This window comes from Podarcis gaigeae (assembly GCF_964106915.1).
Source record: "Podarcis gaigeae genome assembly, chromosome: 7".
NCBI lineage: Eukaryota > Metazoa > Chordata > Lepidosauria > Squamata > Lacertidae > Podarcis > Podarcis gaigeae.
The window spans coordinates 80478249-80493004 of record NC_139683.1 but is presented as its reverse complement, the minus strand read 5'-3'; the positions used below and the strand labels follow the sequence as shown (position 1 = coordinate 80493004).

Genomic DNA, 14756 nt, shown 5'->3' with positions numbered 1-14756 from the left:
AGTCTTGGACCCTGCCAGACGGAGAAACAAAAAGCAGCCCAGGGGAGCATTTGTAGGGAAGAATTGGTGGGCATAGGGAGGATTAAGTAGCTGCCCACTGGCTTCCTCTGCAAAGGCATCTCTCCATCTCTGCATTCGCCCCAGCATTACAAGTCAAATACAGAACTGGGACACCCCATGCTTGCACAATGAAGTGTAGTTCTGCCCTGTCTGCTGAAAAATAAGATTTGACCCAGGGTTGCCTATATTCGTGAATTTTAGAAAAGGGCACTTTTTACACAAGTTTCTGTTCTTCCTAGATTCCAGAGGGAATTAACAAAGTACAATTGCCAGAATATGTGTGGATCCCAACTAGTATTAAGTGGTAAACAAAGAAGCAGCATGGAGGAAAGTTCAAAGTTCAAAGCCACCTCCAAAAGACCAAGTCAGACTTTCTGTACATCATCTGGAACACCAAGGATCAATTGAATAAATACTTGCATTAGGAGTCATGAAGTACACTAATCCGTGAAAGGCTCCTGGGAGAGTCAGTCCATAAATTAGGAATAATGTTAGAATTAGGTAAGGAAATGTGGCTGTAAAATATATTGCCTAAGAGGAAGAGCAAAGCAGAGAAGAAAAAAGTGAGTGTCAGGAAGAGGTTAAGGCAATACTATGAAACAGATACTGCGCACACAAAATTACTGAACAGTTGCAGCTGAATCCAACTCAGTGATAAACTGTTTTTGTTTAGGGTGGTTTGAGGAAATGTAAAAGTTCTGTCTGCCATGTTTGAGCTACAGCAGCTCATGCATGTGTGTAAATCACCACATAACGGAGCCATCCAGTGTGGTGCAGCAGTGGTTAACATGGCAGACTAGAATTGAGGAAACCTGCAGAGGTGTGCTCCACAGAAGTGCAGGGAGGTGGGGGAAGTGCAGGCAGTGGGGGCCCCCTCCCAACATTTGTCCAAGTTGGTGCCTATGGCCATGAAGCCAGTTCTTGAGACAGTTCTCCAGTCTAACCGACTGAAAGATTGTGAGCAGATTGTGTGCAAGAGGAAAGAGAGAGTAGCTTGAACTCTTTGGATGAAAAGTAGGATACTAATTGGCTGAGTGATTGATTGATTGATTGATTGATTGATTGACTGATTGATTGAAGAGGCAAACATGCATGTGTTAACCAGCCTTTAGTCTGTTGCAGAAAAAAGAAGATAGAAAACACCTTGTGACAACTTAAGGAACTACAGTCTGTTTTATTAGATGCATCTAGGGCTGCCATAGGATGCGGGTGGCGCTGTGGGTAAAACCTCAGCGCCTAGGACTTGCCGATTGTCAGGTCGGCGGTTTTAATCCCCGCGGCGGGCTGCTCTCCCGTCGTTCGGTCCCAGCGCCTGCCAACCTAGCAGTTCGAAAGCACCCCTGGGTGCAAGTAGATAAATAGGGACCGCTTAATAGCGGGAAGGTAAATGGCGTTTCTGTGTGCTGCGCTGGCTCACCAGATGCAGCTTGTCACGCTGGCCACGTGGCCCGGAAGTGTCTCCGGACAGCACTGGCCCCCGGCCTCTTAAGTGAGATGGGCGCACAACCCCAGAGTCGGAAACAACTGGCCCGTACGGGGAGGGGTACCTTTACCTTTACCTTTAGGGCTGCCATACATCCAGAATTTCCTGGGATTCATCTGGGCTGCTTTTTCAGAAATTGGGTGTATGGCTGCCCAATCAGAAATAAAGCTCAACAGCTTTTTGTGTCAGGATCTTAACTTTTTGAAATATGGTTTGTCTACAGTGGAGAAGAAGCAGTTTCACACAGTGGACCTCAAAAGCTAAATACACCATAAAACAGGCAATATATTATTCAACTGACTATTCATTATGACATTTTATGACGCAGTCCGAGTCAGGCCATCTAAACTGCTGTTCCTTCCCAAGGTGCTTTAGCCCTGTAGTCTAGTAGGAACCCTTGTGTTCCTCATAGTTGTACTTTATAGCTAATTAATCCACAATTTTCCTCCTCATTTGCTTTACATATGGGAAACCATTCAATGGAAATATTGCATACATAAGCCAATATATTAATGCTGAGTGTGCCATGCCTATTCTGCGAGGATGCTGCTATTTCAACTACAAAATGGCAGGCCCTCACCCCCAAAATTTAAAAATAGAATATTAGATAATACTCTATCTGCTGTCTAGGCAGTACCATTTCTAACTGCAGGCAGGTAATAAGATGATCAAACACATGCAAAAAAAACCACCCTCTTGCATGTGGATTCTAACCTAGCCTCCTCGCAGACGCATTAGTTTTCAATGGGCAAGTGCCTTTTAAAAAATATGGTAGAACATTCATTCATATGAGCTGCCTCCTATCTCACATGGTGCAGTCCAAAGATGGCTTTACCACCTCAGTAAGGACCAGGTCAGTGAAATACAGGTGTCTGGTAATAATCCCTGCTCACCTTTCCAGTCGATTCAATTCCTCGTACTGTACAAATGAACACAAGGAACCAGCAGGCTGCCAAACATAAAACCAGCCACCACTGAAGCGGACCACTGTTTCCAATATCCGTGCTTATGTTTAAAGTGTACCTATACCAGAAATAATTGGTAGGTGTGCTTTTGTGACATTCTTCAATAAGTTCTGAAATAACAAGCACAGAAGGCATTATCAAAACAGATGGAATCGTAGAAGAGTTGGAAAGGATCCTGACGGTCAGGAATATGCAGTTGTCCCATTCTTCACCAATTGAGCGTGCAGATGGTATACTGCATTTTAAAAACTCCACTCCATGTTTTGTTTTGTTTTTAAGGAAAATTTGAACCTACCATAAACCCCTCTCCTCTGGAGTTCTAGAGTAAGGTATTGTTTAGTTTGGGGAATAGCCTCCTCTTGATTGACAAACAGGGCTTCCCAAAAGAATGACATCAAGAGCCCTTCATCTCAGCTCTTCCAGCCCAAGCCTGGAACAAAACTCTCCAGCCCTACATATATTTGGGTTTGGGATGCAACCAGGCACAGCCCCAGGTGAATGGATATGTGCCTCATCGTCTCGAAGCTATTCCATGAAGGGGAAGGGGCAGGAATGGGGCCTTTCTTTGGGCATCAGTTCTCTCTGCACAGGAAGCTCTTGCTTTGGCATAACTAGTAGACTAGCCAGGAGTGGGGAACCTTTGGACCTCCAGCTGTCGCTGAACTACAACTCCCATCAGCCCTAGCAAGCATGGCCTATGGCCAGGGATTGTGGGAGTCATAGTTCAGTAACTGTTGGAGGGCGTGAAGATCCACCACACCTGATTTAAGCTATTGGCCCCATCTACACAGCACTTTAAACCATTCTTAAACTAAGCTATGCCTTAAATGTAAACTTACTGCTGCTTCTTTCAGATGGGCAGGGTGTAAATAAAAATATTATTATTATTCTACCTCTGCTGCATTACTTTGCCGAGTGTTTAGTTCAGTTCATATCCTATTCCCTACGGCCAAAGGAGGCATGGCAGGGACAAAGCTGGGTCTGACAATTGCTGACTGTGGTAGAGTTGGACAAACAATTTAATGTGGTGGTTGAAGGATACATAGAAAAGCAGATACTAATAACAGAAAGCAGCAAGAGACTTGGGAACTCACCTGGTTTGCTGATATCTGTTGGGCAGGAACTCCAAGGTAACGGGTTTCGGAAAGAGTTTATAAGATACCATATCACCAAGGCTAAAAGCATATTGTAATAGAGAATCACTAGGAAGGAAACTATCAGAGAAGTGTAACCTGTGGAATATGCAAGCACACGCAGAATTGGCATGAACAAAGACAATTGCAAGAGTCTGATCTGCACAAATGAAAGATCAAATCCAATGACTATCTGAACTCTGGCAGTTTGGAAAAGAACATTGCTCTGTGAATTAAACAAACTGAGGGGGGTGGGGGAGGCAATTTCCATTTTGCCTCAGGTGGTGAAATCGGAAAGGCTGCCCCTGAGTGGCCCTGTTTATCTTCCAGACAACTGCCTGAGTTTACTACGACTGAGTTTGCTATTACAGCCTCATAGAGCCCATGCATTTCCAGGAAGGAGCAATGATTAGAAGATTGTATAATCACAAGTAAAGGCAGTTACAGAAACCTACCCAGTCCTCCCATGTAAGGAGAGATGTGCCACCAGAGTCGAATGCAGCCTTTTTTCAAGCATTGTCCAACAGCTAATTCAAGAAAAAATACAGGGATGGCTCCCAACACAAACGCGATGAGGTATGGAATCAGGAATACCCCTAGAAACACAATAGCCAAGCACAGTTAGCTCATAGCAGTGGCATAGCGTGGGTTCCCAGTGCCACCTGCCTGACCATACAAGGGAAAGCCCAGCAAGCCGCCATAGCCCTTGGAGGGTGAATCCCCCCCCCCGATGCCCATAGAGAGGAGTGCCAGGCCAGGTTGTGCTGGGGTGCCCCTTGTCCATCTCCCTCCATCCCTGCCTGCATACCATGGGTCTGGACTGCTTTTCTGCCTTTGCTAGGGTGGGGAAGCCAATGCCGGGGGGGGGGGCACTGGTTGTTTCCCCTCAGAATTCTGTGCCCGGGGCTATGGCTGCTTTTTCATTTTCATTTTAAGGATGCTTTTAGTAATGCTTTTAAAATATAAGACCTCAATCCATAGTGTGTGTGTAAAATCTGAAAAGTTGCAAATTGGCTACCTGAAAAAACTAGGATGCATAGAATCAGATAAGGGTTGCAAATTTCTGGGAATGTAGCTGATAGGTGACCTCAAATGGCTCCAAGATATACACATTTAGCAAAACCTGTGGTCAGAATGCACGGAACGTCATATAGCTTGTGGTTAAGACCCAGACACGAAAACCCGCTGACACCTGGGACTGGAACAACTGATTAGCAAACTGTGGTTTGCCCTTTTAGCTTTATCAGATATGAAACTAGCTTGCGCTTGCATTGGGAACAAATAGTGGTTAACCAGAATATTACTAGGACAGCTGCTTATGTCAATAGGTAAAATAGGTAAAATGCAAGGGAACTTTGACCAATGTTTGTACAATGTACATTGTACATTGTACAATTTGTACAATGATGAACAGAGGAAGTGGGCTGGAAATTTGTTAATAAGGCGGACGTGGTAGGCTGTAAAGGTTGCCTGCTCCTTCCTAGTGGGCAGATGGAGGAGGGACTTTCGGCCGTACGAGGGACTTTATAAACTGTGTTTCTCCAGACCCAGGTGTGCCTGTATTGGTCACCCACCCTTGCAATGGTGCTTTCTTTTCAATAAATTTTGCTACTTCATCAGTTTCGCCCAGATTTTTTTTATAAAGGGTCCTGGGACTTTAAGTCTTAGGAACCAATGTTTTAACTCTTACATGGAGTCAGCTAATTATGTTCTTCCTGCTTAAAGGTAAAGGTAAAGGGACCCCTGACCATTAGGTCCAGTCGTGACTGACTCTGGGGTTGCGGTGCTCATCTCGCTTTATTGGCTGAGGGAGCCAGCATACAGCTTCTGGGTCATGTGGCCAGCATGACTAAGCCGCTTCTGGCAAACCAGAGCAGCACACGGAAACGCCATTTACCTTCCCGCCTATTTATCTACTTGCACTTTGATGTGCTTTCGAACTGCTAGGTTGGCAGGAGCAGGGACCGAGCAACGGGAGCTCACCCTGTTGAGGGGATTCGAACCACCAACCTTCTGACTGGCAAGTCCTAGGCTCCGTGGTTTAACCCACAGCGCCCCCTGCGTCCCTCCAGGCCACAAAGAGCCCCTTAATCTCCCTGAATGGCTCACCACCCAGGCTATCGCCTCACTGAGAGGCTAGCCTGGCTATTCCAAGAATTAAAAGCATTGATTAAATTTTAACAGTTGCTGGATCCAGAGATTACAGGGGTCTGGAACACAGCCTAACACCCCAAACAGATAACATTATTTTAGAACACAAGGAGCTTGTCGTAGTTTAAGTCTGAACAATCGCTCAACTAATCTCCAATGAAAAGGTGGGTTTTCTCTTACCTCCTCCATAGGTTTGGCACAAGTATGGAAAACGCCACACATTTCCAAGACCCACAACAAATCCAGCACAGCTTAAAAGGTACTGGAATTTACTATCCCACTTGGGCCTTATGTACTCTTCATCGCTGCCTTCAGATTCATCAGTTTCCATCTTTACTTTATACTCTTCAACGCCACCTTCAGGTTCATCAGTTGCCATCTTTGCAACCTCTTTTTTCTCTAATTTTAGCAGCTGCCAGGCAACCGAACCTCCTCACTGAACCAAGTAAGTAGCAAGGGGGGGCGGGAGCAGCAGCAGAGGTATACTGAACAATGGATGGAACTTCCACCTGCGACATCACACCAAAGAATCCAGATAAAACAACCTAGCAACCTACAGCCACACAAATTACAGAGTTGAGATGAGACACTGAGGTTAACAGACAAAATCTTACTACTTCGAAGCAGTAAAGAAATAATTTAACCCTTTCCGTCTAAACTCTAAATTGTATTACCTTTCCCAAAGGTTCCCTCTTCCCCTAGCACAGGAAAAAGGCCACAATGTTTGGTAAGTTAAAAAATGGTTTACCTACACACTCTTCAAAGGTCAGGTTCATGTGTTTCATAAAAGGTTGCACAGGCATTAATATTCACCTTAGTTACAAAGCTGTGAAAGGTCCTAAATTATTGGCAGTTGAGCTGGAGCAACCAACTCATACCTCTTCACATGCTGAGCTTCTCAAGTAATCTGGAGAACAAAGGCTTGATTACATAGTTCCTTCCAAGTTGAGGGGAAGTAGATAGTGAAGCCTGTAAGGACAGCATACTCTATGGTATTAACCCCTTCATGTATTCATTAGAAACCTAAGCATGTTGGTTGGCCAACATGACTTCCCAATGGGACAGTCATGTCCAAAGTCTGGCCTGCAGGCCAATTGCGACCTGAGTTCTGGTTAAATACAGCCCCTCAGGTAATTTGGCAAAAGTTCTTAATATGATAATATGGCAGCAACAATCGCAGGTAACAAGGGCTCTCAAAGTGGGATCGGTTGTGTTATTGCCCCGACTCTATTCATTATTTCCATTGCCATGATCCTACACTTTGTTGAAGGGAAACTCCCCTCCGGAGTAGAAATCATATATCAAACAGATGGAAAGCTCTTTAATCTGAGCAGGCTGAAAGCCACAACTTCCATCATAGAGCTTTAGTATGCTGATGACAACTTACCGTATTTTTCGCCCTATAGGACGCACTTTTTCCCCTCCAAAAATGAAGGGGAAATCTGTGTGCGTCCTATGGGGCGAATGCAGGCTTTCGCTGAAGCGTGGAGAGCAAGAGGGGTCGGTGCGCACCGACCCCGCACGCTCTCCACACTTCAGGAAGCTATCAGAAAGCCTGGGGAGACCGCGCTTTGGGCAGATATCCGCGGCTGGGGGGGGGGTAATTTTTTTCTCCTATATTTCCCCCCCAAAAAAACTAGGTGAGTCCTATGGGCCAGTGCGTCCTATAGGGCGAAAAATACGGTAGTGTGTGCACGCTCAGAGGATGACCTCCAATCCATCCTAAAAATCTTCACAGAAGCTTATGAAAAGCTTGGCCTATCAACATCCAAAAAACCAAAATGGATTGGGCAATCAAAGGCATGCTGAGCACAACATGGGTGAAGAGAAACCCATAAAATAACTTGGGGTGTGTTTCCTTGAACATGTGTACTTACGTATTCGGGATCCCAGACAATGTATAGTTACTATTCTCTCACTTTCAGCACAAAGTAAAAAAAGAAGATAACCAACATGATAAGAGGACTGATAAATCTCCAGGTGGCCTGCCAGAAGATATTGGGTTTGTGTCCAATTATGAACTTAATATCATCATTAAATTTGATAATAAAGAGAGAGGAAGTTTAGAGAAACTAAGCTGCTTTGGACAGATTAAGGGCCAACTCACACATGCATATTCATTACTTGATAACTGCCATAAGGAAAGAGGCACAGCTGTCAACCTTACCTTTTTTTGCAGGAAATTCCCTTATTTCAGAGCCGTTTCCCGCTGCTATCCCGGATTGTTAGATATGCCGTAAACTGTCTCCGGGACAGGTGAGGCTACTGATCCCTTATTTTCAAATCTGAAAGTTGACAGCTATGGAAAGAGGGCATTACAGATATGGCAGAACCGACAGAACTTCCCTATCTGTTTGCACTGCCTAAAACATTAAACCTTGCACAGGGCCATAGGAAGGTGGGGGTTGGCCATCCCCAGTGCCATCATGGAGGGGGGTGACAAATTATCAAGGAACAATTACTGTGGGAACTCAGGTTAAGAACTTAATTCGTTCTGGAGGTCTGTTCTTAACCTGAAGCACCACTTTAGCTAATGGGGCCTCCTGCTGCCGCCGCGCCGCCGCTATACGATTTCTGTTCTCATCCTGAAGCAAAGTTCTTAACCTGAGGTAATAATTTCTGGGTTAGCGGAGTCTGTAACCCAAAGCGTATGTAACCCGAAGCATATGTAACCCGAAACGTATTTAACCTGAGGTACCACTGTACTGCCCTACTAGGACGGTTCATAAAAACCTTTTTTAAAAAAATTCCTGCTCCATAGGTCTTATCTTACTACACTGGGGATTATATAGCTATATATGAAATTTCATGCTTATCAGTTAATATCTTGACCCTCCTCCACGAAAATAGCTGTTTACTTGGCTGTTTTCCTATGTCATGAAGGCTGAAATTTCAATTCAGTGTAGGGTCAAGATATTAACTGATATGTTTTTAATGAACTGCCCTACTGCCCTACCTTCTGCTGTGCTTCCCGGGTCCTGGAAAGTCGGCTTTATGTGAAGAAAATGTGACTAGGCCGAGTAGATTAGGCCTTGCCCTAATTAGGCCTCTGCCCGCAGCTGATTGGCCAGCTGGGTTGGGGGCGGAGTAACAGCAAGGCAAGGCTGAATCTACTCAGCCTAGTCTTATTTTCTTCACATAAACCGACTTTCTGGGCTGCTGAGGAGGCCTGCTAAGGCCACTGCCTGTCCTTCGGGCCCCAATTTCCCCCCCGGGAAAGCCTCTGCTGCCCCCGAAAGTGGAGTGTGCGGGACAATGGCAGTGCTGGCACCCTGTTTTGCCCACGCGTGGCGCCGGGAGAATCAGCTCAGTACCACCCTGGGTGCTCGGCAGGCCAGCCTCCCCTTTGCACCCTGTCTCTCCTGCATGAAGCTAGGACACACCCTCCCTCAGCCACACATCCCAGTCTCCCCTGCATGAAGCCAGGACACCCCCTCACTCAGTAACACACCCCAGTCTCCCCTGCATGAAGCCAGGACACACCCTCCCTCAGCCACACATCCCAGTCTCCCCTGCATGAAGCCAGGACACCCCCTCACTCAGTAACACACCCCAGTCTCCCCTGCATGAAGCCAGGACACCCCCTCACTCAGGCACACACCCCAGTCTCCCCTGCATTAAGCTAGGACACCCCCTCCCTCAACCACACATCCCAGTCTCCCCTGCATGAAGCCAGGACACCCCCTCACTCAGTAACACACCCCAGTCTCCCCTGCATGAAGCTAGGACACCCCCCCCTCAGTCAAACACCCCAGTCTCCCCTGCATGAAGCCACGACACCCCATCACTCAGCCACACACCCCAAGCTGCCCGGCATGAAGATAGGACACCCCCTCATTCAGAGTGGATGGAAAAACCCAACGTAAAACCATTTTTGCGGGCAAAAAAAAATCTATGGGGGGGTGACAAGAAATTTTCTGCACCGGGTACCACCTGACCTTCCTATGCCTCTGAGCTTGCGATGTAATTGCCTCTCACATTCAGAAGCTGGTTATCAAGTGCAGAACCAACCAAGTGATGCACATGCACACATAACTGAGCCATAGGTCAAAACCAGCTTTAACAGCATGATTTCAAGACTCAGGAGCACTTTCCAGGGTCTGAAAACACGTGCCATCGTGACAAGAGATGTTGACATGCATAAACGTCAAGAGATAGATGTATGTATTGCTATACAGGCAATAAGAGGAGCCTTGTGTGTTATATATGGGTTGTAGGGAACGAGATCCCCCAATTCTTCTCCCTTGCGCCATAGTTGTCTCTCCATTCGGCTCTGACAGCTACACCAGCCAGCTGCCACCATTGTGTTTCACAAGTATCACTGCTGGTGCAAAGCGTCCCCTTCTGCTCATTAGACGGGCAAAGTGCTGTTGGCAGGACGACCAGCAACAGCAGTCAGCAGAAAGGCCCCAAATGGAGGGAATGCCAACCTGGTCCCTTGCGTGTTACGTGATAGCACCAGGCCTGATGTGAGACCAATTGCTGCACCCAACTGGTACAGAGATTGCCCTGACTGCCCTCCTTCCAGAAAACCCTGTCAGGTTTGCCTTGGGTTTGGCTTGCGCCCTCAGTATGCAAAGGAGTCTTCTGCCACAAGCAAAGTGCAGTCATGCTAATGAGTCACATTTAAGTGACTATAATACCTGTATTCAAAATTACTGTTTGGAATACGGTAAATAGCACCTAGTATTTATAAAGAACGTGTCAGAGCTGCAAAGCATTTTGCATGCATTATATTTGTAATCCTTAAAACAGTCCAGTAAGCTGGGCTTATAAATCATTTAGAGATTTTCTTACAATCAAGCAGTATATAATTTTTGTTAAACAAATACAATTATTTCCCTTGTACTTTTGAAAGGGCATAGTTCTTGCAATAAAAGCTAATCTGTTACATGTATTTGAGATTCTCGAGGGCATTGAACTATTTTTAAAGAGCCTTGTTGCAGATTTGAGCCATATAATTCCATTTTATATATATTAGGGATGGGCAAGTTTATGGTCAAACTCTTTCTCCCCCAGGAGGCAGTGATTTTCTCCAACTTGGTTGGCTTTAAAAGAGGATTAGACAAATTCATGGGGGAGGAGATGGGTACTAGCTGTTATGACTATTGCTCTCCCTCCACTGTGGGAGGCAGCACTGCTTCCAAAAACAGGAAACTACAGGAGTGGGGTGCTTCAAGCCTGCTCCCCATCACATAAAGGTAAAGGGACCCCTGAGCATTAGGTCCAGTCGTGGCCGACTCTGAGGTTGCGGAGCTCATCTCGCTCTATTGGCCAAGGGAGCTGGCGTACAGCTTCCGGGTCATGTGGCCAGCATGACTAAGCCACTTCTGGCGAACGAGAGCAGTGCACGGAAACGCCGTTTACCTTCCCACCGGAGCGGTACCTATTTATCTACTTGCACTTTGACATGCTTTCGAACTGCTCTGTTGACAAGAGCAGGGACCGAGCAACGGGAGCTCACTCGTTACGGGGATTTGAACCGCCGACCTTCTGATTGGCAAGTCCTAGGCTCTGTGGTTTAACCCACAGCGCCCCCCGCATCCCAGTGCCATGAATACATGAGCTCAAACTGACGTTTTCAAAGTATTTTATCAGCAAAGTAAGTAATGGGATATGCTCCATTTTTATTTCTATTTTTTACTGTGTAAAAAATTCACCTACCCTAGAATTGTCAAGGGGAATTATATTTTTCTGTAATCCAACAATGGTGAGATGCTTATTCTGGAATCTTGCCTACAAAGTGATCTAGGGCTGCAAGTTTCTGTGTTCTGTTCACTAAGCCTTGTTTGCGTAAATCACTTAGAAAAATGTGACCTCTGTTTTAAAAACTCAGTGGCACATTATTTTATGATTGTGGCTTTCAGAACCATGTGGTTTTCCTTAACCCTTGCTCAGTAATCCTCAGATCATTTGCATGTTTGAGACTATTACTGTATTTCACATGGCCTTTTAGCAAGAACAGTTGTTGTATCTTTCTTGGTAATGGCCCATTCACTTGGTAAATCTGAACAATCTGAATGAAGGATGAATGGCATGGCCGAGTTCAGGTGGTTAGATATAAATAAACTACTGATTCTGTCCAAACTAGTTTATGTTTCTACAAATAAATGGGATGTTCTAGTAGCTATAGGGGAAATCATCTTAAAAGAGACTCAGATCTCTAATTTAGAAAATACAATTTGTGACTTAATGGATTGTGTCTTCTAAATTCCAGTTATTATTTATATGTGTATGTGTGTATAGTGTAAGGGTAGTGCCGGAAAAGATCAGTGGAATTACAGTGCTACCTCGGTTTAAGAATTTAATTCGTTCTGGAGGTCCTTTCTTAACCTGAAACTGTTCTTAACCTGAGGTACCAATTTAGCTAATGGAGCCTCCCGCTGCCGCCACACCACCGCCGCGTGATTTCTGTTCTCATCCTGAAGTAAAGTTCTTAACCCGAGGTACTATTTCTGGGTTAGCGGAGTCTGTAACTTGAAGCGTCTGTAACCAGAGGTACCACTGTACCATGTTCTGTCCACTTATAATGACATAATTTTGTAATCAGGCCCTAGCAGTTTTCCCCTTTCTAAATCTCATGCACCGAATGGCCTTAGGCAAAGCACTTCTTTCAGTCTCAGCCTCCACACCTGCAATATAGGGATAAGAATGTGGACCTGCCTTATACGGTTGGCGTGGTAAGACTTACAAGATAATTATGTGTTATGTATTATGAACAGTCTTGAGTGCTATATATAAAGATGCATTTATTGAAAAAACGGTTTTACATAGAAATCCTTACATTCTTACTGATTGAATACCTTAAATTTGAGGATACATGTGGGGGGGTATTTAATGGTGAGGATAAGATGGGGAAAACAAGGGTGACCAGATTGCTTAAACAAAAGTTAAGATCAGGTGCTACTGGTGATACCAGGGATACCAGTGCTACTGGTGATACCAGGAATACCAGTGCTACCGGTGCTACCAGTGATACCAGGGATACCAGTGCTACCGGTGCTACTGGTGCTACTGGTGATACCAGGGATAACAGTTCCACCGGTGCTACTGGTGATACCAGGGATACCAATGCTACTGGTGCTACCGGTTATACCAGGAATACCAGTGCTACCGGTGCTACTGGTGATACCAAGGATACCAGTGCTGGTGTCTGGATGTATTATTTGTAGCTGTTTCTTTTTCAGTACGATTCTCCAAAGTTGGTAAATGGCTCCGAAAGGGATCATCAAACATGGTACACTTTCCAGCATGATAGAGATGACGACAGCCCAGGGAGGATACTTTTTTGGCTCTTTTGCAGGAAAATGTACCTTTGGGAGAAATGAATGTATTGCATGAAAGCCACACTAACAGCACAATTTTCTATGTGTTTACTCAGAAGCAAATCCCATCAAGTTAAATGGGGATTGCTCCCAGGTAAGTGAGGACAGGAATTACAGCTTGTTAATACTTCAAAGTGGGAGCTAAGCAAAGGTTGGCATTATACCAAAAGGGAAAGGGAAGGCTCCTGAGTTGCATGCAGTGTAGGGCTAAGACTATGACTTCATCAGCACAAGGATGTCTCCCCACATGATGGGATGTTCTCTTCTCCACTGGTGCACCTCCTAAATACCTTCTAGGGATTTCCCAAACCCTCTGGAGCAGGCATCTCCAAACCCGGCCCTCCAAATGTTTTGGGACTACAACTCCCATCATTCCCAGCTAACAGGACCAGTGGTCAGGGGTGATGGGAATTTTGGTCCCAAAACAATTGGAGGGCCGAGTTTGGGGGTGCCTGCTCTGGAGCAAATTTTGGGATGCCATGGGAGGAGGAGAGGAGGGGAAAGCCCCATTGTGCTAGTGGCGTGTTGTATCTAACAAAAAACAATTTTTTTATGAATGCTCACTCCTGTCACACGAAATGGTAAAATCTCTCTGTTTTTATGTAGACTGGGACTTGATAACAAACAGTTATCATCAAGGTTGATCATCTGAAAACTCATGAAGCTGAACAGATCTGGGACTGGTCAGTGTCTGTATGGTTGGCTAGCTAGGAACCACATGGCATCCATCTGTCTTGGGAGAAAGCAGAAGAGTGTGCCTTTGTGGGTAAAGTCAAACCATTAGAGAGTTACAGCACCTACTGTGACAGTAGAGACCGATACAGAAAAAGCATGTTTGCTGTTACAGGTGCGCTATGGCACTCTTTTCTGCGTCCCACCCCCACTGGTCATTCCTCCTCTGTCCACTACTGTGGATACACACCCTGACGGTCTTTCTCCAGGCAATACCATCTTGTAATAGGTACATACGCAAGTTTGATGGCTCACTACACGTACAGCAGACACACACCTCCTGTGCCCCACGAAGAAGAAAACAGCCCAGCAGGCATGTAGGGTTCTGTAAAGCCTGTTTTAGCTTTGTGTCCTAGATGGCAAGAGCCAGGATCACTGTCAAGCCCTGGGTGGGCTGTAGTATATGACTGATGGCATCTTTGGGCTTGGTGTGAAGAGGATGCCTGTTTATTCAACCTGCTTTTAAGTTGCTCTTCAGGAATGCTCTAAGAGCAGCTTACAGCAGAGTAATAAAATGAAAATGTAAAACCATTTATTAAATGTCCGGCTGAAACAAAAGAGGCAGGACATTAAATAAAAAGGCCAACATAAAGCATCCTCAGTTGATTACACTTAATAATTTTATTATTTATACCCCGCCCATCTTACGGGTTTCCCCGGCCACTCTGGGTGGCTTACAGCATATCCTAAAAAATTCAGCATTAAAAATCTGGTGAGGTTAATTAGCTGCAGGCCCCCCTGTAAGCCCTAGTGAAACATCAGTGATGGCTCAGGAATTCTGTGCTTAAGCAGAGCATCTTTATCACTTCAGCAGTTCATAACAGCAGGATTGGGGTGAGAGCTCAATCCCCCCCCCCCATGAATGCAAATTAGGGAAAGACTAGTAATGACTTGTATAAAGGTAACT

General features: G+C 45.4%; 3 protein-coding genes across 9 annotated transcripts in view; 1 reads left to right on the top strand and 2 right to left on the bottom strand.

Annotated features, from left to right (window-relative positions):
- Positions 1 to 14742, top strand: part of TERT (telomerase reverse transcriptase) — a 56082-nt gene extending 41340 nt beyond the window's left edge. For 2 of the 6 annotated variants that reach the window (XR_014566912.1, XM_083749670.1), the window contains one exon: positions 13724 to 14741. The gene's annotated coding sequence lies outside the window, so the exon portion shown is untranslated. Of the gene's footprint in view, positions 1 to 13095 lie in introns of all 6 variants that reach the window. The other 4 variants (XM_083749672.1, XM_083749671.1, XR_014566913.1 and 1 more) reach the window with 3 other exon arrangements.
- Positions 1 to 14756, bottom strand: part of LOC310849468 (sodium-dependent neutral amino acid transporter B(0)AT3-like) — a 61061-nt gene that overhangs the window by 8570 nt on the left and 37735 nt on the right. Inside the window, exons 2-6 of one of the 2 annotated variants that reach the window (XM_083749699.1) lie at positions 5973 to 6180; positions 4097 to 4237; positions 3603 to 3740; positions 2437 to 2618; positions 481 to 591 (exon numbers count right to left, since the gene is read on the bottom strand). In XM_083749699.1, coding sequence (XP_083605825.1) covers positions 481 to 591; positions 2437 to 2618; positions 3603 to 3740; positions 4097 to 4237; positions 5973 to 6171 — 771 coding nt within the window. In that variant the 5' untranslated portion in view covers positions 6172 to 6180. Of the gene's footprint in view, positions 1 to 480; positions 592 to 2436; positions 2619 to 3602; positions 3741 to 4096; positions 4238 to 5972; positions 6181 to 7669; positions 8280 to 14756 lie in introns of those variants that run through there. The other variant, XM_083749700.1, reaches the window with a different exon arrangement.
- Positions 12522 to 14756, bottom strand: part of LOC310849460 (sodium-dependent neutral amino acid transporter B(0)AT3-like) — a 39940-nt gene continuing 37705 nt past the window's right edge. Inside the window, exon 13 of the mRNA XM_083749681.1 lies at positions 12522 to 13105. Coding sequence (XP_083605807.1) covers positions 12689 to 13105 — 417 coding nt within the window. The 3' untranslated portion in view covers positions 12522 to 12688. The remainder of the gene's footprint in view (positions 13106 to 14756) is intronic.